At 37.9% G+C, this 21,466-nt stretch overlaps 1 protein-coding gene across 3 annotated transcripts in view; it reads left to right on the forward strand.

Moving 5' to 3' along the window:
* The window catches only part of Asb3 (ankyrin repeat and SOCS box containing 3), a 108,387-nt gene that overhangs the window by 56,276 nt on the left and 30,645 nt on the right, over window positions 1–21,466 (forward strand). For all 3 annotated transcript variants that reach the window (XM_042691208.1, XM_042691207.1, XM_042691209.1), the window contains exons 6-7: window positions 8,633–8,810; window positions 12,030–12,227. In XM_042691208.1, the coding sequence (XP_042547142.1) occupies window positions 8,633–8,810; window positions 12,030–12,227 (376 nt within the window). The remainder of the gene's footprint in view (window positions 1–8,632; window positions 8,811–12,029; window positions 12,228–21,466) is intronic.

Genomic DNA, 21,466 nt, shown 5'->3' on the forward strand with positions numbered 1-21,466 from the left:
CAGTGTCTTCTGTTCCCTTATTCTTTCCCAGTTCTTCCCTTCTGTCTTTGCCCATACATTGTAAAGTTCATTTTATCAGTGTCTAGTGAGTTCTACTGCTGTGCTTTTTCATCTTTTTTCCCTTGAGAATCTATAAATCTTAAAGTTGACTTTAAACCTTGATCCTCAGTACTCAGGTTTCTGCTGAGTAGCTGGGATTATAAGTATGAGCTACCAGTGCCTGGCACCTTTTGATATGTGATGTTCCTTCTTATACTATGTCATATTCTTGAAGTCCATCTTAATTTGGTTTATGACTTCTAGTCCTGTGATTTTCAGTTATTACCTTTTTTTTTTTAACTAACATTTTGTTTAAAATAAAACTGCATATTAATGTCTGTCTCATGCCAAGTCTCTTGGCACCTGGAACTCTACCACTTGCTTTGTTTTTTGTTTTGTCCTTTTATTTTTTCTCTTTTCTCTGAATTGTTATGAATGACAGATTGAAAAAGCATATAAGACTGTTTATAATATAACTTGGTATATTTCCAGCTCTTAATAGTTTCAGTGAGATATCTATCAGTTTTTCAACTTTTCCACTTGTAGTCTTACAGGATTCCTTATTCTTTCTTTTTTCTTTTTTTTTTTTTGTTGGTTGTGGGGCCTGAACTTGAGGTCTGGGTGCTGTCTCTGAGTTCTTTTCCTCAAGGTTAGCACTCACTTTGAGCCACAACTCTACTCCTTCATGTTTTTATTGACCATTTTTACTTTTTCTGAGAATTCTCTATTTAGCTTTTCTTGGGGGGGGTCGTTATTTAATCTTTGGGGTTTTGTTTTTTTGAGCTCCTTGCATATTATAGTCATTAGGCTCTTGTCTAACAGAGATCTTCTCTCATCCTGTAGGTTGTCTTTTTAGCTTAGTAACTGTGTCCTTCATTGTGCAGAAGCTTTTTAGGTTGATGTGGTCTTACTTGTCAGTTCTCCTATTTGCTGAGAGTCTGGAATTTTACTCAGAAAATTCCTGCCTATATCAATAAATTCTAATGTTTTCTATTTCTTCTATAGTAGTCCTATAACTCCTGTAGTAGTTTCAAGGCTTCAGGTCTTAACATTGAAGATTTTGATCCACTTTGAATTCATATTAGTACAAGGTGACAGGCAGGGATCCCATTTCAGTCTTCTGCACATGGATGTTCAGTTTTCCCAACAGCATGTTGAAAAGTTAAAGGGTCTTTTATCCAACATATATCCAACAGATTGCTGTAGGTATTTATGGGTTTATTTCTTGGTCTACTAGTTTGTTCCATTGTTTTTCAGGTCTGTTTTTGTGCCAATGTCAAGGTGTTTCTGTTAGTATGGCTCTGGAGTAAAGTCTGAAGCCTTGGATGTGATATTTCTTACATTGCTGTCCACTCCCTCCTCCCCCAGGATTGTTTTTGGCTATTTTGTAGGTTCCATATAAGTTTTTGGATTTTGTTCCCCCATCTTTGTGAAGAATGACATTGGGATTTTGATGGTTCTACATTGAATTTGTAGATTGCTTTTGTTGGGATGGCTGTTTTCATGATATTAATTCTGCTAATCCATGAACATGGAACATCTTTTCACCTCCTGTTTTGTTCTTCAGAACTTTCTTCTGAGTTTTATATTTTTCTTTGCAGAGATCCTTTACCTTATTGGATAAGTTTATTCCTCATCATTATTTTTTTTGTAAAGATACTGTGTAGAGGGGTTACGGTCATATGAATAAGGTAATGAGTACATTTCCTATCGAGCATTGTTACCCACTCCTTTGTTTTTCCCCTACTATCCCTTCCCTCCTCACCTCCCCAATATCTTCCTCCTCTCCCTCAAGTTATGGAGTTCGTTTTCAACACAGTGTCTTGTACATCTCATTGTTATGATGGGTCAACCTGTATCCTTGTTTTAGCATTTTGTTATTTCCCTTCCCCTCCTCAAACTAGAAAAATGTATATACAAGATTCAGGGTACTGGAATCAAATACAGTAACAAAAAGGGTTATCCTCACTATTTTCTTTTGAGGTTATTGCAAAAGAGTTGTCTTCTAATTTTCTTGCTTGCTCATTGTTGGTATACAGAAAGTCTACTGATTTTCATGTGTTGATTTTTTTTTTAATTGTAAAGCTGATGTACAGAGGGGTTGTGGTTACATAAGTAAGGTAATGAGTACATTTATTTTTGAGTAGTGTTACCCCTTCCCTGTTTTCTCCCATTTTCCCTCCCCCCTACTCCTCTCCCCCTATGTTGTAAAGTTCATTTCCAACATATTGTTTAGTGAGTATCACCGTTGCATTTATTGGTTCATCTTTTGTCCCACCATTTCTGTAATTCCCTTTCCCTTCCCCAAGTCAGATAAACTTAAATACAAGACAAAGGGTATTGAAATTAGAAACAGTGACCACAGGGAATAAACCAGAGGAGAAAAAAACACAAAAGAAATAACTGCAAACAATACACTAAGAAAAAAAAGGAAAAAAAAGAAAAATAAACCACACACAAAAAAGCCCCTCTGTTTCCATATAGTGGAGATCATTTTGATTAGCATCATTTTATTCATTCATTTATTTATTTTTAAATAAGTTTTTTATTGTGAAAATACTGTACAAAGGGGTTACAATCACATGAGCCAGGTACATTACTTATCAAGCCCAAAATTGTAAAGTTCATTTTTCAACATAATGTCTTGTACATCTCATTGTTGCAATGGGTCCACCTGTATCCCTATTTAAACAATTTGTCTTTTCCCTTCTTCCCCAAATTATACCAACATCAAATACAGTGAAAACAGGGGTCAAACCATAGGAGAGGGAAATACAAAGAAACAACAACAACAAAAAAATCACAGGGTACCTTATAAATGTGTTAGAAACAATAGCAAGAAAGAAAAAACCACTTGTGTCCTTGTCTTGGGGTTCATTTCGTTTAACATCATCTTATCTGACCTTTTCTGCTTGTCTCAGACATATACTAGTTATTGCAAATAAGGGAAACCATGGGACCTATGTTTCTTTGGGCCTGGCTTACTTCACTTAACATAATTTTTTCCAAGTCTCCATTTCCTAACAAATGGGGCAAAGTCATTCTTTCTGATGGAGGCATAGAATTCTATTGTGTGTATATACCACATTTTCTTTCTTTCTTTCTTTTTTTTTTTTTTGGTCCGGTTGTGGGGCCTGAACTTTGGGCCTGGGCACTGTCCCTCAGCTCTTCAGCTCAAGGCTAGCGCTCTACCACTTGAGCCACAGCACCACTTCTGGCTTTTTTTCTTTTTGCTTATGTGGTGCTGAGGAATCGAACCCAGGGCCTCATGCATGCAAGGCAAGCGCCTCACCACTGAGCCACCTTCCCAGTCCATACCACATTTTCTTGATCCATTTATCTACTGAGGGGCATCTGGGTTGGTTCCACATCTTAGCTATGGTAAATAATGCTGCAATCAACATAGTTGTGCTGGTAGCTTTAGTGTGGTCTTGTTTGTAATCATTTGGGTAAATGCCCAAAAGTTGGATTGCTGGGTCATAGGGGAGCTCTATGTGGAGTCTTTTGAGGAACCTCCATACTACTTTCCAAAGTGGGTGAACAAGTTTACACTCCCACCAACAATGCAGTGGGTTCCCTTCTCTGGCCACATCCCCTCCAGCATCTATAGTTATTAGAGTTCTTTTTTGTTTTTTGTTTTGTCCTGTCGTGGGGCCTGAACTCTGGGCTTGGGCACTGTCCCTCAGCTCTTCAGCTCAAGGCTAGCACTCTACCACATGAGCCACAGTGCCACTTCCGCCTTTTTTTTTCTGCTTATGTGGTGCTGAGGAATTGAACCCAGGGCCTCATGCATGCAAGGCAAACGCTCTATCACTGAGCCACCTTCCCAGCCCCCTCAATGTTGTTTTGATTTGGATTTCTTTTATGGCTAGAGAAGTTGAGCATTTCTTTTCTTTTTTTTTTTGAGCATTTCTTCATGTGTCTATTGGCCATTCTTATTTCCTCTTCAGAGAAGTTTCTTTTTAAGTCTTTAGTCCACTTATTTATTGGGCAGTTGTTTCTTTGAGGATTTGTTATTGGGGGATTTAATTTTTTGAGTTCCAAGTATATTTTAGATATGAGACCCTTATCTGTTGTATGGCTAGTGTAGATCTTCTCCCAATCCGTGGGCTTTCTATTGATCTTGCTAGCTATGTCCTTTGCCATGCAGAAGCTCTGCAATTTCATGCAATCCCATTTGTCCAACCTTTCTTTGATTTGTTGTGTTTCTGGGACTCTATGAAGAAAATTTTGGCCTGTGCCAAAGAGACCTAGGGTTTCTCCTATTTCATCCTGTAATATTTTCAGAGTGTCTGCTTTGACTCTGAGGTCTTTGATCCATTTGGAGTTGATTCTGGTGCAGGGTGATATATAAGGATCTAGCTTTAGTTTTCTACAAGTGATTAACCAATTTTGCCAGCACCATTTACTGAAAAGGCTTTCTTTCTTCCGTTCTATTTTTTTAGTTCCCTTATCGAAGATTAGGTGGCTATAGGTCTGTGGGTTCATTTCTGGGTTTTCAATTCTATTCCATTGGTCCTGAGGTCTGTTCTTGTGCTAGTACCAAGCTGTTTTGATTACTATGGCTTTGTAATAGAGTTTGAACTGTTCTTTCTGTTGAGGATCGTTTTTGCTATTCTGGGTCTGTTACGTTCCATATGAACTTTTGGATTACTTCTTCTATTTCCTTGAAGAATGAGGTTGGAATATTGATAGGTATCACATTGAATTTGTAGATAGCCTTTGGAAGTATTGCCATTTTCACGATGTTGATCCTTCCAATCCAGGAGCATGGGAGGTTTTTCCACTTCCTAAGTTCTGTTTTGATTTCCTTTTTCAGGTTTTTAAAGTTTTCATCATAGAGGTCCTTCACTTCTTTGGTTAAATTAATTCTTAGGTATTTTATTTTTTTGTGGGATTATTACAAATGGAGTTGCTTTCCTGATTTCAGCTGTGCTCTTCTCATTGTTGGCATTCAGAAAAGCCATTGATTTTTGAGAGTTAATTTTATACCCTGCTACTTTGCCAAAGTTTCGAATCAGCTCAAGTAATTTGGTAGTGGAGTCTGTGGGATTCAAGATCATGTCATCTGCAAAGAGGGAGAGTTTTACTTCTTCTTTCCCTATTTGGATCACCTTTATGTTTGCATCTTGTCTTATTGCTGTAGCTAGGCATTCTAATACTAAATTGAAGAGAAGTGGAGAGAGTGGACATCCTTGTCTCATTTCTGAGTTTAGAGGAAATGGCTTTAGTTTTTCACCATTAAGTATAATGCTGGCTGTAGGTTTGTTATATACAGCCTTTATTGTATTGAGGAATGTTCTATGGATTCCTAATTTTTCCAGAGCCTTCATCATAAAGGAATGTTGGATCTTGTCAAATGCTTTTTCTGCATCTATTGAGATAATCATGTGGTTCTTATCCTTGCTCTTGTTGATGTGATGATTTATATTAATTGATTTGCATATACGGAACCAGCTTTGCATCCCTGAAATGAATCCTGTTTGATTGTGGTGTATGAATCTTTGGATGAATTGTTGAAGTCGATTGGCCAAAATTTTGTTGAGAAGTTTTGTATTGATATTCATCAAAGAAATGGGTGTATAGTATTCTTTCTTTGATGAGTTCCTGCCTGGTTTTGGGATGAGGGTTATGATGGCTTCCTAGAGAGAGTTCGGTAGTGAACTTTCTCTTTCAATTTCATTAAAGAGTTGAAAGAGTATTGGTGTGAGTTCTGCTTTGAAGGCCTTGTACAATTCTGCTGTAAATCCATCCGGTCCTGGGTAGCATATTTTATGTGGTCATATATACATAGCTATTGGGTTATTGTGGACCTCTGCAAGGACTATCCTAGGCATATACTAATTATTATAAATGAGTACAGATTGGAGTTTGGGTCTGGCTTACTTCATTTAATATGATTTTTTCCAAGTCTTTCTATTTCCTTATAAATGGGATGATATCATTCTTTTTTTTTTTTTTTGCTGGTCGTGGGGCCTGAACTCTGGGCCTGGGTGCTGTCCCTCAGCTCTTCAGCTCAAGGCTAGCGCTCTACCACTAGAGCCACAGCACCACTTCCGGCTTTTTCTGTTTATGTGGTGCTGAGGAATCGAACCCAGGGCCTCATGCTTGCAAGGAATGCACTGTACCGCTGAGCTACCTTCCCAGCCCCGATATCATTCTTTTTGATGGAAACAGAATTCCATTGTGTACATATTCCACATTTTCTTGATCAGTTCAACTACTGAGGAGCATCTGGGTTGATTCCATATCTTAGATATGATAAGTAATGCTGCAATGAATGTAGTTATGCTGGTAGCTTTAGTGTGGGCTTGTTTGTGATCATTTGGATAAACACCCAGGAGTGGGATTGCTGGATCATAGGGGAGCTCTGTGTTTAGTATTTTGAGGAACCTCCATACTGCTTTCCAGGGTGGTTGAACCAGTTTACATTCCCAGCAACATGTGTTGATTTTATATTATACAGCTTATTAAAGGTGTTTATTAGCTCTAGTTTAGAGATGGAATGTTTAGAATCCTTTCCATACAGTATCAGATTATCTGCAAATATGAATACTTTGATTTCTTCCTTTTTTGAATATCTTTTTATTCCTTCTCTAGCCTTTTTGCTCTGGCTAGAAATTCTAGGAGTTCAGAGAGTGGGCATCCTTGTCTTGTTTCTGATTTTATAAGAAGTAGTTTTAGTTTCTCAGTATTTAGTATAATGTTGGCTAAGAGTCACATAAACCTTTATTATTCAACTTTGTATGTGTGTGTGTGTGTGTGTGTGTGTGTGTGTGTGTGTGTGTGTGTGTGTGTGTGCGCACACGCTAGCCCTGAACTGTGGTCCTTTCTACTTACACCACATCCCAATTTCAGCTTTTTGTTGTTGTTGTTGGTGGTGGTCATGGGTCTTGAACCTCAGGTATTGGGCGTTATCCCTAAGGTTTAGTACTCTACAACTTTAAGTCCAGCTCTACTCTCTGTTTTTAGGTGGTTAATTGGAGATAAGTGTCTCATAGACGAAGGGTGACATCGTCCAAAAAGAAGTTTATCTATGCTAGGTGCCAGTGGCTCACATCTGTAATCCTGGCTACTCAGGAGGCTGAGATCTGAGGATCATGATTCAGAACTTACTTGGGCAGGAAAGTCTGTGAAACTCTTATCTCCAATTAACCACCAGAAAACTGAAGTTTCACTTTGGCTCAAGTGGTAGAGCACTTGCCTTGAACTGAAGAGCCGAGGGACAGCACTCAGGCCCAAAGTTTAAGCCCCATGACTGACAAAAAAGAAATGTACTTATTACCTGTCTTAGGTAACTGTAACCACTCTGTAGATCACCTTTATAATAACAATCAAAAATAAAAATTAAAAAAAAGTATCACAGACTTTCTGCCTGGGCTGGCTTTTGAATGGCAATCCTCAGGTCTCAGCCTCCTGAGAATCTAACTGTGAATCACTAGTTCCTGGGCACTTTCAGCTTTTGATGGCTAATTGGAGATAAGAGTCTCATAGACTTTTCTGCCGGAGCTAAACCAGGAATCTTGATCTCAGCCTCCTCAGTAGCTAGGATTACAGTATGAGTTATAAGCACCCAGTTATTCAGCCTTTTACATCTTTATATATTTGTATTTAGATAACTTGATTACATTCATGACTTCAAAATCAACCCAGAAACCCATTTAAAGTACTTTTTTTCCCCTTTCTGTGGACTTTATTTATTATGGAAATCATGAAGAAGAGATATAACAGAGTATAGGCAGTGCTAAAGCATAGATCTCCTGTATGTTATATCTTCTGGTAGTTTTTCATAAATCTTAATCTGAATCAGTAACATCTATAAAGTTTGTAACATAACTTTTTAAAAATAATTCTCAGAAATGTGAAAGTGCTATCTGTATTGGATAGTTTGCACTAATTCTTTTGTGTGTGTAGGGGGAAGAGGGGGAGCCAGTGAGCGAGGGAAGGGCAGGCTCTTGCTCTGCAGGCCAGACAGATTAAATGAATTTAGTGTGTACTGTAGTCTCTGTGTTCTTCCTTCCTTAACCTTCCAACTGCTAGGTTTACAGATATGTAGCACCATATATAGCTCATTTTTTTCTCTTTAAACATTTGTATACTTTGGATCCGCAGAGTGCTTGTTGGATGATAGATTGAATAGGAGTTTTTAGTTTAAAAATGAATTCCAAAATTTGATCAGTTGTTGTCTTTCTAATAGTAATTACCAACAAATTAGAAAATAAGGGCTGGGAAGATGGCTCAGTGGTAGAGTGCTTGCCTTGCATGCCTGAGGCCCTGGGTTCGATTCCTCAGTACCACATAAGCAAAAAGAGAAAAGGTGGAAGTGGCGTTGTGGCTCAAGTGGTAGAGTGCTATCCTTGAGCTGAAGAGCTGAGGGACAGCGCCCAGGCCCAGAGTTCAGGCCCCATGACCGGACCTCCCCCCCCCCCCCCAAAAAAAAAAAAAAAAAGAAAATAAGTATTTCTATTCAGTAGCATTCATTGATGGGAAACTTGTACAATGTAACATTTGTTTTTAAAGGCAGTTGCCTTAAAATTTGTTATTTCTTTTATACAGATGACCATTATCTGTTATATTTTTTATTTTGTTTTAGGTGCAAATGTCAATTGTCAAGCCTTGGACAAAGCTACTCCACTGTTCATTGCTGCCCAAGAGGGTCATTCAGAATGTGTGGAACTTTTGCTGTCCAGTGGGGCAGATCCAGATCTTTACTGTAATGAAGACAATTGGCAATTACCGATTCATGCAGCTGCTCAAATGGGCCATTCAAAGTAAGTATTGAAGGCAGAATAAAAATGATCTCATAGGTAAAAGCTAATAAGGAATAAATCTGGGCCAGACCTTTCATCTCCAGGCAAAACTAGATCTACTCCAGGTAGCTAGACCTATTCCTTGTCTGTTCTCCATGCTATCCTTACCTCCTGTTGGTCTTAAATTTTCCTTTTCTGTCAGAGGGCTAGAGATAGAGTGGCTTCAGGAGATTTCTTGGGGGTATTGAATCTGTCCTCTGATTTCCTAAGTTAATGATATTTTCCCTTTCCTCACTAGTTTTATTGTATCTTCACATCTTTCTGACTGCACAACGTTTTTGAGTTTCTTATTCCTGTTTGGAATGGAGTCTTCTTTTTTCTATATCTTTTTTTTTTTTTTTTTTTTTTTTTTGGGTCCGGTTGTGGGGCCGGAACTCTGGGCCTGGGCGCTGTCCCTCAGCTCTTCAGCTCAAGGCTAGTGCTCTACCACTTGAGCCACAGCGCCACTTCCGGCTTTTTGCTTATGTGGTGCTGAGGAATCGAACCCAGGGCCTCGAGCATGCAAGGCAAGCGCTCTACCACTGAGCCACCTTCCCAGCCCTCTATATCTTTTGATGTTGGTCATGAGGCTTGAACCTCAGGGTCTGGGCGCTGTCACTGAGCTCTTTTTGCTGAGATAGCATTCTACCACTTTGAGCTATAGCTTCACTTCCAATTTTCTGGTGATTAATTGGAGATAAGAGTCTCATTGTCTTAACTCCCTGGTCTGCCTTTGAACCATAGTTCTTAGATCTCAGCCTCATGAGTAGCTAGGATTATAAGCTTGAGCCACCAACCCGAAGCAAATCTTTTTTTCTGTGTGTTAAGTATGGCTCCCCATCTTGAACCTTTTGACTGGACTTTTTCTAGTTTCAAGTCAAAGCTGCTATTTTTCTAACTTTTGTTGCTCTTCTTGATTTGCCAAAATTCCTGGGAAATCATTGGTATTTTTTAGATTGATAATGCATTTGGCTTAATGTAATCTTAGAAGCTAGTTACACAGGACTCTGAACATAAATTGAAACTGAACAGTTTTTAAAATAATATGTTTTCAATATTTAGGGCCATAGTTCTACAGTATATCTTATAGTTCTTGGTAGTACTTAAGAAATAATGCTAAGTAGCCATTATTTCATGTGCTTACATAGTAGTCAACAGTTTACAATTTGGTTATTATGCCACAAGGTGGCATGGTATTTCACTGTGTCCTTTTTATAATCCTGTTTGTGCCTTGTGAGAATATAATTTTTCCAACTCATAAAAACAATTTAGACACATTTATTAAATTTAAAGGTGCTAAACAGAGTCTTAATTTTAAACATTTTAGGTTTTAAAATTTGGTATTTTTCTTAAATTTTTTTTTTTTTTTTTGGTCAGTCGAGGTGCTTGAACTCTGGGCCTGGGCACTGTCCCTGAGCTCTTCAGCTCAAGGCTTGCGCTCTGCTCTGCCACTTGAGCCACAGTGCCACTTCCGGTTTTCTGATGATTAATTGGAGATAAGAGTTTTATAGATTTTCCTGTCTGGGCTGTCTTTGAACCGCAATCCTCAGATTTCAGCCTCCTGAGTAGCTAGGATTACAGGCATGAGCCATTGGTGCTGACTATTTTTCTTAATTTTGATTATTTAAACATACATCTTAGATATAATTATACTTGGAATTTTAAATTATTAACAAAACTCTGAGGAATTTGTCCTCACTTGTGTTGAGAATTCTATTTCCCATCTATGATTTCCTCCATAGCTACTTTAAAGGTAACCCTTTCTGTACATCTGAGCTTTCCTTTACTGCCTGTCCTCCTAGTCTCATACAAGAGAAATAGAATGTCATAAAGATACACTGAGGTAGAAAGGAATTTCCTAGGTTACTTACTCATTTAATTTCCAAATTAAAAAATTTAAAAACTTTGAAATATTCAGGATTGAATTCAGGCCTGTGCTAAAAGGCAAGCACTGTACCACTTGAAATATACTCCCAGGTCTTTTATTTTCGAGGTAGGATATTGCTAACTTTGCCAGCGCTGGCCTCAAACTCCTGATTCATGTGCTTCCACCTTCTGAGTAGCTGGAACTACAGGTATGTACCACTTATGCCTGGCTATTTTCAATTTTAAAAGTAAGTTGTCCTTTTTGTCTCTAGTTAACTATTGGAATAAGCTTATATAGTCTAAATGCTTCATACTTTCTTTAGAATTTTCTGTGTCTGCAAGTAGCTTGTTTATAAATCTGCTTCAGATTTTAATGAGCTTATATTCTTTTCAAAGGATATAATATTTTAGCAGAAATTCTATTTTTTTCTGATGAAAACGTTATTTCTTAACCATTTTATATTATTTACCATCTTTAAAAATTCTTACTAATTGGGGCTGGGAAGTGGCTCAGTGGTAGAGCGTTTGCCTTGAGCTGAAGAGCTGAGGGACAGCGCCCAAGCCCAGAGCTCAGGCCCCACGAACGGACCCCCCCCCCCAAAAAAAAATCTTAATAATTGGACAAACAAAACTAATTGGAAGCTAGGTGTTGCTAATGCTTGTAATCCTTAACTATTGAGTAGGATGAGAACTGAGGATCACATTCAAAGCTAGCCTAGACAAGAAAGTCTATGAAACTCCTATCTCCAATAAACTACTAAAAAAAAGTGGAGCTGTGACTGACATAGTAAAGTGCTAGCCTTGAGCAGAAAAACTCAGTCAGTGCTCAGGCTCTGAGTTAAAGCCTCAGGACAGGCATGCATCCCCTTCTCCTCCCTCCCCCCCCCAATCCCCATCCTCCCAGTCCCAACCAAAAATCTTCCTTCACCCACAGTATTTCATTGGCTTGATACCAGTTTATATTTGGAATAATAAATATTTAAGTAATTTAATAGATTTTGAAATATCAAATGTGAAATTAAATTTTGGAGCATAAGTGGTGATACTAAGGTAAATAGACAAAATTAGTAAAGAAATAAAGAAATGGAAATTATTTGCTTATAGGAATATTAGTTAATTCTTTTTCAGGTATATTTAAGGACCTTTGTATTTGTTAACAATAAGTATAATATTTTGTAGTAACCATGTAGCATGTAGTAATATAATGGAGCTAGAAGATATAATAAGACAGAAAGATTTCATTAAGTCAATCCATGGATATATAGTAGAAATATTGCCTGAACCCATGTATATAATAGGGAAATATTAAATGCTCCTGCATTTGTGTATTTATAGAATCTTGGACTTGTTAATACCACTTACTAACCGGATCTGTGACACTGGGCCAGACAAAGTGAGCCCTGTTTACTCAGCTGTGTTTGGAGGACATGAACGGTGCTTAGAAATACTACTCCAGAATGGCTATAGCCCAGACGCCCAGATGTGCCTGGTCTTTGGATTTGGTTCTCCCATGTGCATGGCTTTCCAGAAGGAGTATGTATACTTGCTATGTTTTAATTCTTTTTTCTATATGGCAGTGTTTTACCAGGTATCTTTTTTCATGGTAAGACTTAATATCTCTGGTAGTGCTACACTGCTAATTCAGGAAACAGATAAGCAGAAAACACCTACTATGGTATATCCTTTTCAGTTATGCAGCAACAAAGAAGTGATAATGTCAGGTAATCTGTCTGTCTTTGAGCCTGGACTTTTAATGTAGCAATTTAAGGCAATTCTTTACATGTGTTTGAAATATGGATACTGGTTCTAACAGGGGCTATCTTAGCATCTTGGTGGATGATAGAGACTTTCTGAAAACTCTTAGTGGTGAAATCCCACCCCCATACCCAGGTGATAGGTGTGCCTGAATTCCTAGAAGCAAGGGCTGGGACTTGGACAGTAGGTTCCTGGACCTGGCAGACTTGTATGAACTCTGAACTTTGGAGCTCACTGTGATCCTGCCCCCTGACCGTGATCCTATGTAGGCCCCACCACCACAGCTGTGATTGCACCAAGCCTGCTGTCTCCTGACTCGCCTCAGGTTACCATAGTGCCCCTCTTCAACTCTCTATTAGAATTGATCTAGTTTGTTGAGATAGTTTTTCTGCTCTTTTTTCACTACCCTCTTGGCCCAGTAGTTTCCAACAGTACTAAGTACATTTGAGGCTGCAAGTTTTTTCGGGGACACGTGTCCGCTCACAGTTGTCTGCTTTCTACTAAAGACTTCTAATTCAACCTCCCAAAAGATGGCTTCTCTGTATTTCGCAATTGAATTCCCATACAACAGTACATTAAGAAATTCTCTGGTACCTTTGGTCTTCATCACAATTCAAGAATTAAAAATACTACTTTATCAAGTAAGGCAATAACTTTTTAAGGTTATTTGCCACTTGAATTTATATTTACAAAACTTATGAGCCTAAAAATAAAGCATTTATAGCTTTGCAGATATTATTGCAAATCTAATATATTGAATCTAATGTTCCAATGAAACAGTAGAAATGAAGAATTAATGCCGGGTTTTTTTTTTGGGTGGAGGTACTGGGGAGTTTGTACTCCGGTTCTCAGTGTGGATAGACTGGCACAATACTGTTGAGTAATGCCCCCAGCCTTTATTTTTTCTGGTTACTTTTGAGATAAGATCTCACTTTCTACCCAGGCACACACCTGAGTCATGATGTGTCTATGCTTCCCATTGGGATTATAGGTGTGTGCTACTGTACCCAGCTTCTTTCCATAGAGATTGGAGTCTTGCAGACTTTTCTGCCTGGGGTTGGCCTGGCTCCATAATCCTGATTGCCTGTAGCTAGGGATGGGAGGCACATGCCACTGTGCTCAGCTATGAACTGAGAAAGGACCTCGTGAACTTTTTTGCCTATGCTGGTCTTAAACCTTGATCCTTTTGTTCTCAGCCTCTCAGGTAGCTAGGAATATTGGTATGAGCCACTGATGTTCAACTTCTTTTTTAATGTTTTGTTTAATAAATCGTCTGTGAGACTCCTCAGGTTTTTAAATAACTATTAAGAATAAGGTTATTTTAAAGAAAAGCAATATTGAATAATACCCATGATATAATGGAAAAAGTTATATACATAGATGCTGTTTTTATTGATTGTAGACTATACACATGTCACTGATGTTCTGGAATTCATCATTATGGTTGTCTAGCTGCAATGCAAAACTTATTTACTGAGCTTTTCTTTTTTGCAACTCTATGTTGTCTGATGTTTACTATATAACATAGTGGTTCATTTTATTTGTTTCAAATTTAGGTTTCCAAACAATAGTTTAGTTTAGTTTGAAGATTTGGAGTTTTGATTAATCTGAGTATCTAGGGCCTACTCCATGCATAACTTTCATGTATATTAATTGTTTAACTCCTCAAGTTTTGCTTTTTAAGCCAGAGAAGCCCTAGTTAGTTTAGATTCAGTAAGGACACATTGATGACATTAATTAGTTCAGTTCTCTTTCTTTATACCATATGAACAATCTTTATTAGGTCAGAACATAATGGTTTGGGAGAACTCTTTATGTGTTTGCATGTATACACATGTACACTTATGTGTATTTCTAATATGATCTTTTTTGGCCTTCATTTTTTTTCCTGAGAGGTGAAGTTTTTGTTCCTTCTGGTAGTAGCAACTAAGTTCTTCTCTCATCATCTTGTAGGAATAGTTTGAGTTAGACCATATAACTAACATGATGCCTTTGGTGACCCTGCAACACCATAAAATTAATGGAACATTGTCCGAATTGGGCAATAATGCATCATGCCATTTAACAGGATCAGAGATAACTAGAGCTGGGTGGAAGTGGTCTTAGGAGTCTGGATTTTGCAAAATTAATTGAAATTTTAGGGGGCTAGTCCCCTTTCCCATTGATTTCTACAAAAATCAGTCAGTACCATTAATTGGCCAGTTGATCCAATCAGTCAGTCAGTCAGTCAGTCTGTCTGTCTATCTGTGTGTATAGTTGTACTATCTATGTGTGTGTATATATGTAAATGTACATATATGTCTATAGATAGATAGGTAGCACACTAAGTAGACCCTATTAAATATGTTGTGGAAGCTGAAACATGGACCTCATCCTTTAAGAATATGAAACGCTATAGAAAAAATATTTAGTTGCATTTGCTGCACTATCTTCTGCCACCTCTAGCAAAGAAGTGCTTTTAATATGTCCAGACATGTAAATATCAACTGTTACCTTGTTATTGAATAGTGATATAAATAGTAATTTTTTTTTTTTCTTTTTGCTTATGTGGTGCTGAGGAATCGAACCCAGGGCCTCATGCATGCAAGGCAAGCGCTCTACCACTGAGCCACCTTCCCAGCCCCATAAATAGTAATTTTTTTCACAGGTACCCAATATTTCCTTTTTGTTTCTGTTTATTTTGGAGATGGGTTCTAGTGAGCTTTTCTGCTTAGGCAGATCCTCCAGATCTTAGACTCTTGAGTAGCTAGGATTACAGGTGTAACCTATTGGCCCCTGGCTCCTAGGTTACATTTTGGCATGTTTTCTCTCTCTTTCTCTCTCTCTCTCTCATTGAACATAGAGCCTTGAACATAGATAGGCAACTATTCTATCACTAGACTCTTTATCTACAGCTCCGAAGTTTTATGTTTTTTTTTTAAGTTTAAATTTTATTTTGTGTCAGTACTGGGGCTTCAACTCAGGGCCTAAATACAACCCCTCAGCTTTTTATTTTTTTGTCGGTTGTAGGGCTTGAACTTTGGGCCTGGGTGCTGTCCCTCAGCTCTTCAGCTCAAGGCTAGCGCTCTGCTACTTGAGCCACAGCACTACTTCTGGCTTTTTCTGCTTATGTGGTGCTGAGGAATCGAACCCAGGGCCTCATGCGTGCAAGGCATGCACACTACCACTGAGCCACCTTCCCAGCCCAACCCCTCAGCTTTTCATGCTCAAGGTTCTTGCTCTACCACTTGAGCCACAGTTCTATTTCTGGCTTTTTGCTGGTTAATTGGAGGTAAGAGCCTCAACTACTTTCCTACTTTGGCTGGCTTTGAACCTTGATCCTCAGATCTCAGCCTCCTGAGTAGCTAGGATTATAGCTGTGAGCCATTGGTGCCTAGCAAAAGTTGTATTTTTAAGGAACTTCAGTGCTGTCAAATTCTTAGTATGCAGTAGTGGTGCTTCCAGTTTATGAGGTGTAATCCGTTGTAACTTCTCTCTTTCTTTTTTTTTTTCTTTTTTTTTGTCGGTTGTGGGGCTTGAACTCTGGACCTGGGTGCTATCCTTCAGCTCAAGGCGAGCACTCTACCACTTGAGCCACAGCGCCACTTCCCATTGTAACTTCTCTCTAGTTACATTTAAAAACTGGTCAGAACACAAAAAAGAACTATCCAAGGACTCTGTCAAATAGACCAAGATAGGCATGTCATAGAAAGGAGTGGTAATAACTTGGTGAAGTGGCGCTAATAGAGACAAATTTCCGAACTTCATTTTCTTGTGCTGTGTTGCTGTGAAGGTAGTCCCTAGTCTGGATCTGAATACCAGCTTCAGCAGCTAAAATTCCAATAGAAGCTCAGAAAGTCAGCAGGATAAGTAGAAGTAAAGCGTGCTCAAAAACAAATCGTTATAAACCAAAAATAGAGAAGCTGTGTACAGTGTACACAATGGTCCTTGTCACAAAAATGAGCTAACAAAATTTTTTTTTTTTGGTCTGGTTGTGGAGCCTGAACTCTGGGTCTGGGTGCTGTCCCTCAGCTCTTCAGCTCAAGGCTAGCGCTCTACCACTTGAACCACAGCGCCACTTCTGGCTTTTTTTCTTTTTGCTTATGTGGTGCTGAGGAATCGAACCCAGGGCCTCATGCATGCAAGGCAAGCGCTCTACCACTGAGCCACCTTCCCAGCCCTAACAAAATTTTTTTTTTAATCTTGGAAATTTTACTCTTTGAAATGCCATACAAGGTATTACTGAAATTGTTAGTGGCTTTTAGAAAGGTGTACAAACTTATTTTCTTCCAGGTGGACATGTACTAATTGGACTAAATGTATTCTTACCTAATAAAGTTAGGTATTTAGGAATAAAAGTCATTGGAAAAAACTATTTGTAATGTATAGGAGGAAAAAGGTTTAAGCATCAAAATAACTGTTCTGTGTAGGAAAAAAAGTTCAAACATCAAAGTATCTTTAACATGAAGATATATTCTTGTAGTCTTTCTAATAGATTTTTATTTGTTTGTTGGAATCCATGGCAGCATGGTAAATTTTGGAACATCTTTGCCATTCAGTAGAAAATTTAATGGAAGGACAGGCAACCTTTTCCAGGGGATTGAATCTAAAAGATGTTAACATAATCACATGCCTACCTTTAATGTGGGTAGATAAAGGAGCTGACTTGTACATAATACACCACACATTTTTTTTTGTCAGTCGTGACAGGCTTGAACTCAGCCTGAGTGCTATTCCTAAGCTTTTTCCGCTCAAGGCCAGCACTACCACTTTGAGCAACAGTGCTACTTCCTGTTTCCTGGTGGTTAATTAGAGATCAGAGTCTCATGAACTTTCCTGCCAGGGCTGGCTTTGAACTGAGATCTTCAGATTTCAACCTTGTGAGTAACTATGATTCCAGGCGGGAGCCATTGGCAGCTGTCCGGTTGTACATTTGACACATAGAAAGATGAGTATTTTAGTTCTCTTGTCCCTATTATCCTCTAATTATCTAGCAAATAGCATCTATTAAAATTGTAGTCTTTTTTTTTGTTTAGAAATACTGGGGTTTGAACTCATTATCTCACACTTGGTAGGAAGGTGCTCTACTCTTGAGCTATATCCAGCAAAACTTCTGTCTTATACTATGCTAATATTAGCTAATGTGTGGCTATTATTAATATACTAGCATGCCAGTCACTGTATATATGAAGTAGAAATTATTTTGGGACTCTATAAAAGCTTTATTGATCAAATAAGAAAAGTTTAGTTTTTTTCCAATAGAATTTGGTTTTTGTATGTGAAGAGAGTAATACAGCCTTTTATAACTGACTACAGAAGGAAATCATAGCTTAGCTTACCTGATTTTGGCTACTTTTCTAATCATCATTATCATGTTAGTTTCATAAAAGCCACTTTGTTTATTCTAGACATCATAAGTGGGAACATGGGAAAAAACAGAATGCCTTCATTTTGATTTTAACCAATGGCTGAAAGCCTTTCAATAAAACTTACTTTGGCCTTTTGGTAATTCAACTAAGTTGGCTACTTACTGGCAAATTAAACATAGTTGCCAATTTCTGTTTGTATACAGTAAATCTGTTCTCGCATTGAATTTTTTTACTTTGCTTTTTTTATCTGGACAATATTTTCCATGAGGCCTCTGATCTATACCTCCTTAATAGCTGGGATTACAGGTTTGAGCCTCCTCATTCAGCTGCCCTAATTAATTGTGAGCCAGGTGTGCATGGCCCATGCTAGTCATCCTAGCTATCCAGGAGGCTGAGATACAGAGGATCATAGTTCAAAGTCAGTCCAGGTAGAGAAATCTGAGATTTTTGTCTCTAGTTAACTAGCAAAATACCAGAAGCATAGCTCAAGTAACAGAGCATTAGCTGTGAGCAAGCAATAGCTTTAGTCACCCCTCCTCACTCACTGTCCTTATCATAGTTTGAACTCAGTGCCTTAAAACTTAGAGAGGGATGTTTTATATTTTGGCCTTAAATTTTTCATAGCTTGTGTCACGTTTAGGCAATCTGTTGTAGTTTTATAAGAAAGCCTGTTGATTTATAATTTTATATTCATATTTATAAACAGCAGTCACTAGGGTATCTACCTAAAGCATTAATTGTAACAACATGCTTTTAGGAAGAATCAATGATGCTTAGTTGAATTCCGCAGTGAAATTGTATCTTCTGGCAAAAGTCTTTAAGGCTGAGCATCTATGGTAGGATGTTGATAGTTTCAAATGCTTAAGAGAAGAGGGTTCAGCCAGTCTTCTGAATTGCACATGTAAGAACACATGTCTGGAATTGTATATAAAATTTGTAATGAGCCAGTATCTCGAGCTTTTCACACAGTTGCTCATGAGTGCTTATTGGAACATGTTCAACAGTCCATGTGTAGTTTGTCTCTTCAGTAAGTGAATCAGCAAGTGTTTAACTATAGTCAAAATAATGAGAGCTTAGTTAAATGATGTCAAAGTGGTTGAGACAAATTGGTGATAATTGTTTAGAACCATTGGTCCGAGGATATCCTTTAGGACTTCTATAGTACAAAACTGCTGGCAACAGATTCTGTGTGTCTCAAAGCAGCCAGAGGAAAACTGCATACAGAGAAGGTTGTTGAGAACAAGTATGTACATGATGGCAGACTTTTCATCAGGAATAAATAGCAAGTAGGAGATGAGCAACAAACATCCATTTTTGCAAAGAAGTTTAGGAATTACAGACTGTGAATTATACAAATGATTAACAATGTAGAATATACTGTTTGATCTATTAAGGAAGGAAGCACAGATTGAGATAAAAATAAAATAGCTTTCCACATGGGCTAGAAGACATTGTACTTACACAGCTAGTGTCCCAGTTGCTTATAATCTTGATTTCAAATTTGTATATAAATCCTCAGAAGTAGTTTGTCTCACATGACTATGGTTCAGATGTCTCATACCTATTTTACCTAAAATGTTATACCTCTTATTTATTTAGATTGTATTTATTTTACTGTGGTTCTTTAGGATAATGTTAGTGCCCGTTTTAAAGGGAGATTAATATATTCTTACATATTTTCTTGCCCAGCTGTCTGCACAGTGAACACATGTTTAATGAACTTTGTTGCAGCTTAAACATGTTTATATCATAAACATTTTTTAAAATGTGGCTGTACAACCATTATAATTGCAGTCATTGATTACTTAAAGTTGTGTATACCCGTTCTTCTGTTGTTGAGCATTTAAGCCATGTATTTGTAAAGTTTGTTATTGATAATATTGTGGCTGACATACTTATACAAATGGGTTACAATTTCTTTTGAATTTTATCTCCTGTTTAATTCTCAAGCATTATATTACTAAAAGGAAGCCTGAACACTTGCCAAAGTGTATTTGTTACATAAGTACATTTACCTAAATAAATATATTTATAACATTTTGTTTTGATTTACATGGTATTTTACTTAAAACTTATTTGATACTGTAAATACTTACTTGGTACCAGTTTTGCGTGCCAGAAAAGTAAAGTAACTTACTTATCCAGATAAGTGACTCGTCCAAGACTGTGTTCTTTAACTTTGTAACAGTGCCTATTTTGATAATCCTGCCAAGTAGCTCTGTCCAATAAGGGTTAGATCTGTTCTCAGTTAATTTCACCATGACCTACAAGTAGTAGATGATAACTGTTAAAAAAAAAAAAAAAAAAGCAACCAGGGGCTGGGGAGGTGGCTCAGTGGTAGAGCGCTTGCCTTGCATGCATGAGGCCTTGGGTTCGATTCCCCAGCACCACATAAGCAAAACGAAAAAAGCAGGAAGTGGCGCTGTGGCTCAGTGGTAGAGTGCTAGCCTTGAGCTGAAGAGCTGAGGGACAGAGTTCAGACCCCATGACCGGACCCAAAAAAAAAAAAAAAAAAAGCAACCAGTTTCCTAAGTATAAAATGGGCTGAGTATGGTGGTTATCACCTGTAATCTCTATTGTTCAGGAGATGGATGTAGGAGAATCATTGTTGGGGGCCAGCCCCTAAGCCCAAGTCTCTGAGTTCAATCTCCATTACTGCTTTTAAAAAAATGATATAAAATGATATGCCTTTATTTATTTATTTATTTATTTTTGGCCCGGTCGTTGCCTGAACTCTGGGCCTGGGCGCTGTCCCTCAGCTCTTCAGCTCAAGGCTAGCGCTCTACCACTTGAGCCACAGCACCACTTCTGGCTTTTTTTCTTTTTGCTTATGTGGTGCTGAGGAATCGAACCCAGGGCCTCATGTATGCAAGGCAAGCACTCTACCACTGAGCCACCTTCCCAGCCCCAATATGCCTTTATTTTATAAAGTTGCTTGATAATGCAGATTAATTTTAAGATGTAGAGCTGTAAGTTAAATTATGCATTTGAATTATTTCTACCCTTAGGGGAGAAACACAGGTATAATGTCTCTGAACATTTAAAATACCATTTATTAAAGGGAACTCTAGGAAATGGAAACATATCTTTTCTTGTTGGTGGTGGAGGTGGTGTTTGTTTTTGCTTTGGTTTTTTTCTTATTGGGGGGCGGGTAAACGAGAAGGAGGGTGAACAAATTCAAGTCATTCTGTTTAGAATACACTATGTGGAAAATGACCTATGTAACTTGTGGGCAGGAATGGGAGGGAGGAACTGGGGGAAGTAAAGGAAGAGGTGACATTGTCCATAAAAAGAACTGTACTCATTATAGGAAGTGATAACCCCTCTGTATAAAACATTAATAGTAACAGTAAAATCATTAAAAAGGAAAAGGTTATAAAAACTTTTTGCCTGGTTTGGTCTTGAACCATAATCTTCCATTCTCTGCCTCCTTCATAGCTAAGATTAAAGCTATGAGCCACAGTGTCTAGCTTTGTTGGTTTTTTTGTTGTTAAAAATAAAAGGCCTTTTCTGTACTGTATATCTGAATATATGTGTGTGATATATGTCTGTATATATATGCACATATTTATACACATATTGCCATTAGAAATCTTAAGAGGGAAATTGGTTAAGGCTATTATTAAAGGAAGTTACGTTTATTAGATCTTTTCTGTGTTCTGTATGTAC

Source organism: Dipodomys spectabilis, unplaced genomic scaffold, assembly GCF_019054845.1.
Source record: "Dipodomys spectabilis isolate Male_0828 unplaced genomic scaffold, ASM1905484v1 ptg000141l, whole genome shotgun sequence".
In the NCBI taxonomy this organism is placed as follows: domain Eukaryota; kingdom Metazoa; phylum Chordata; class Mammalia; order Rodentia; family Heteromyidae; genus Dipodomys; species Dipodomys spectabilis.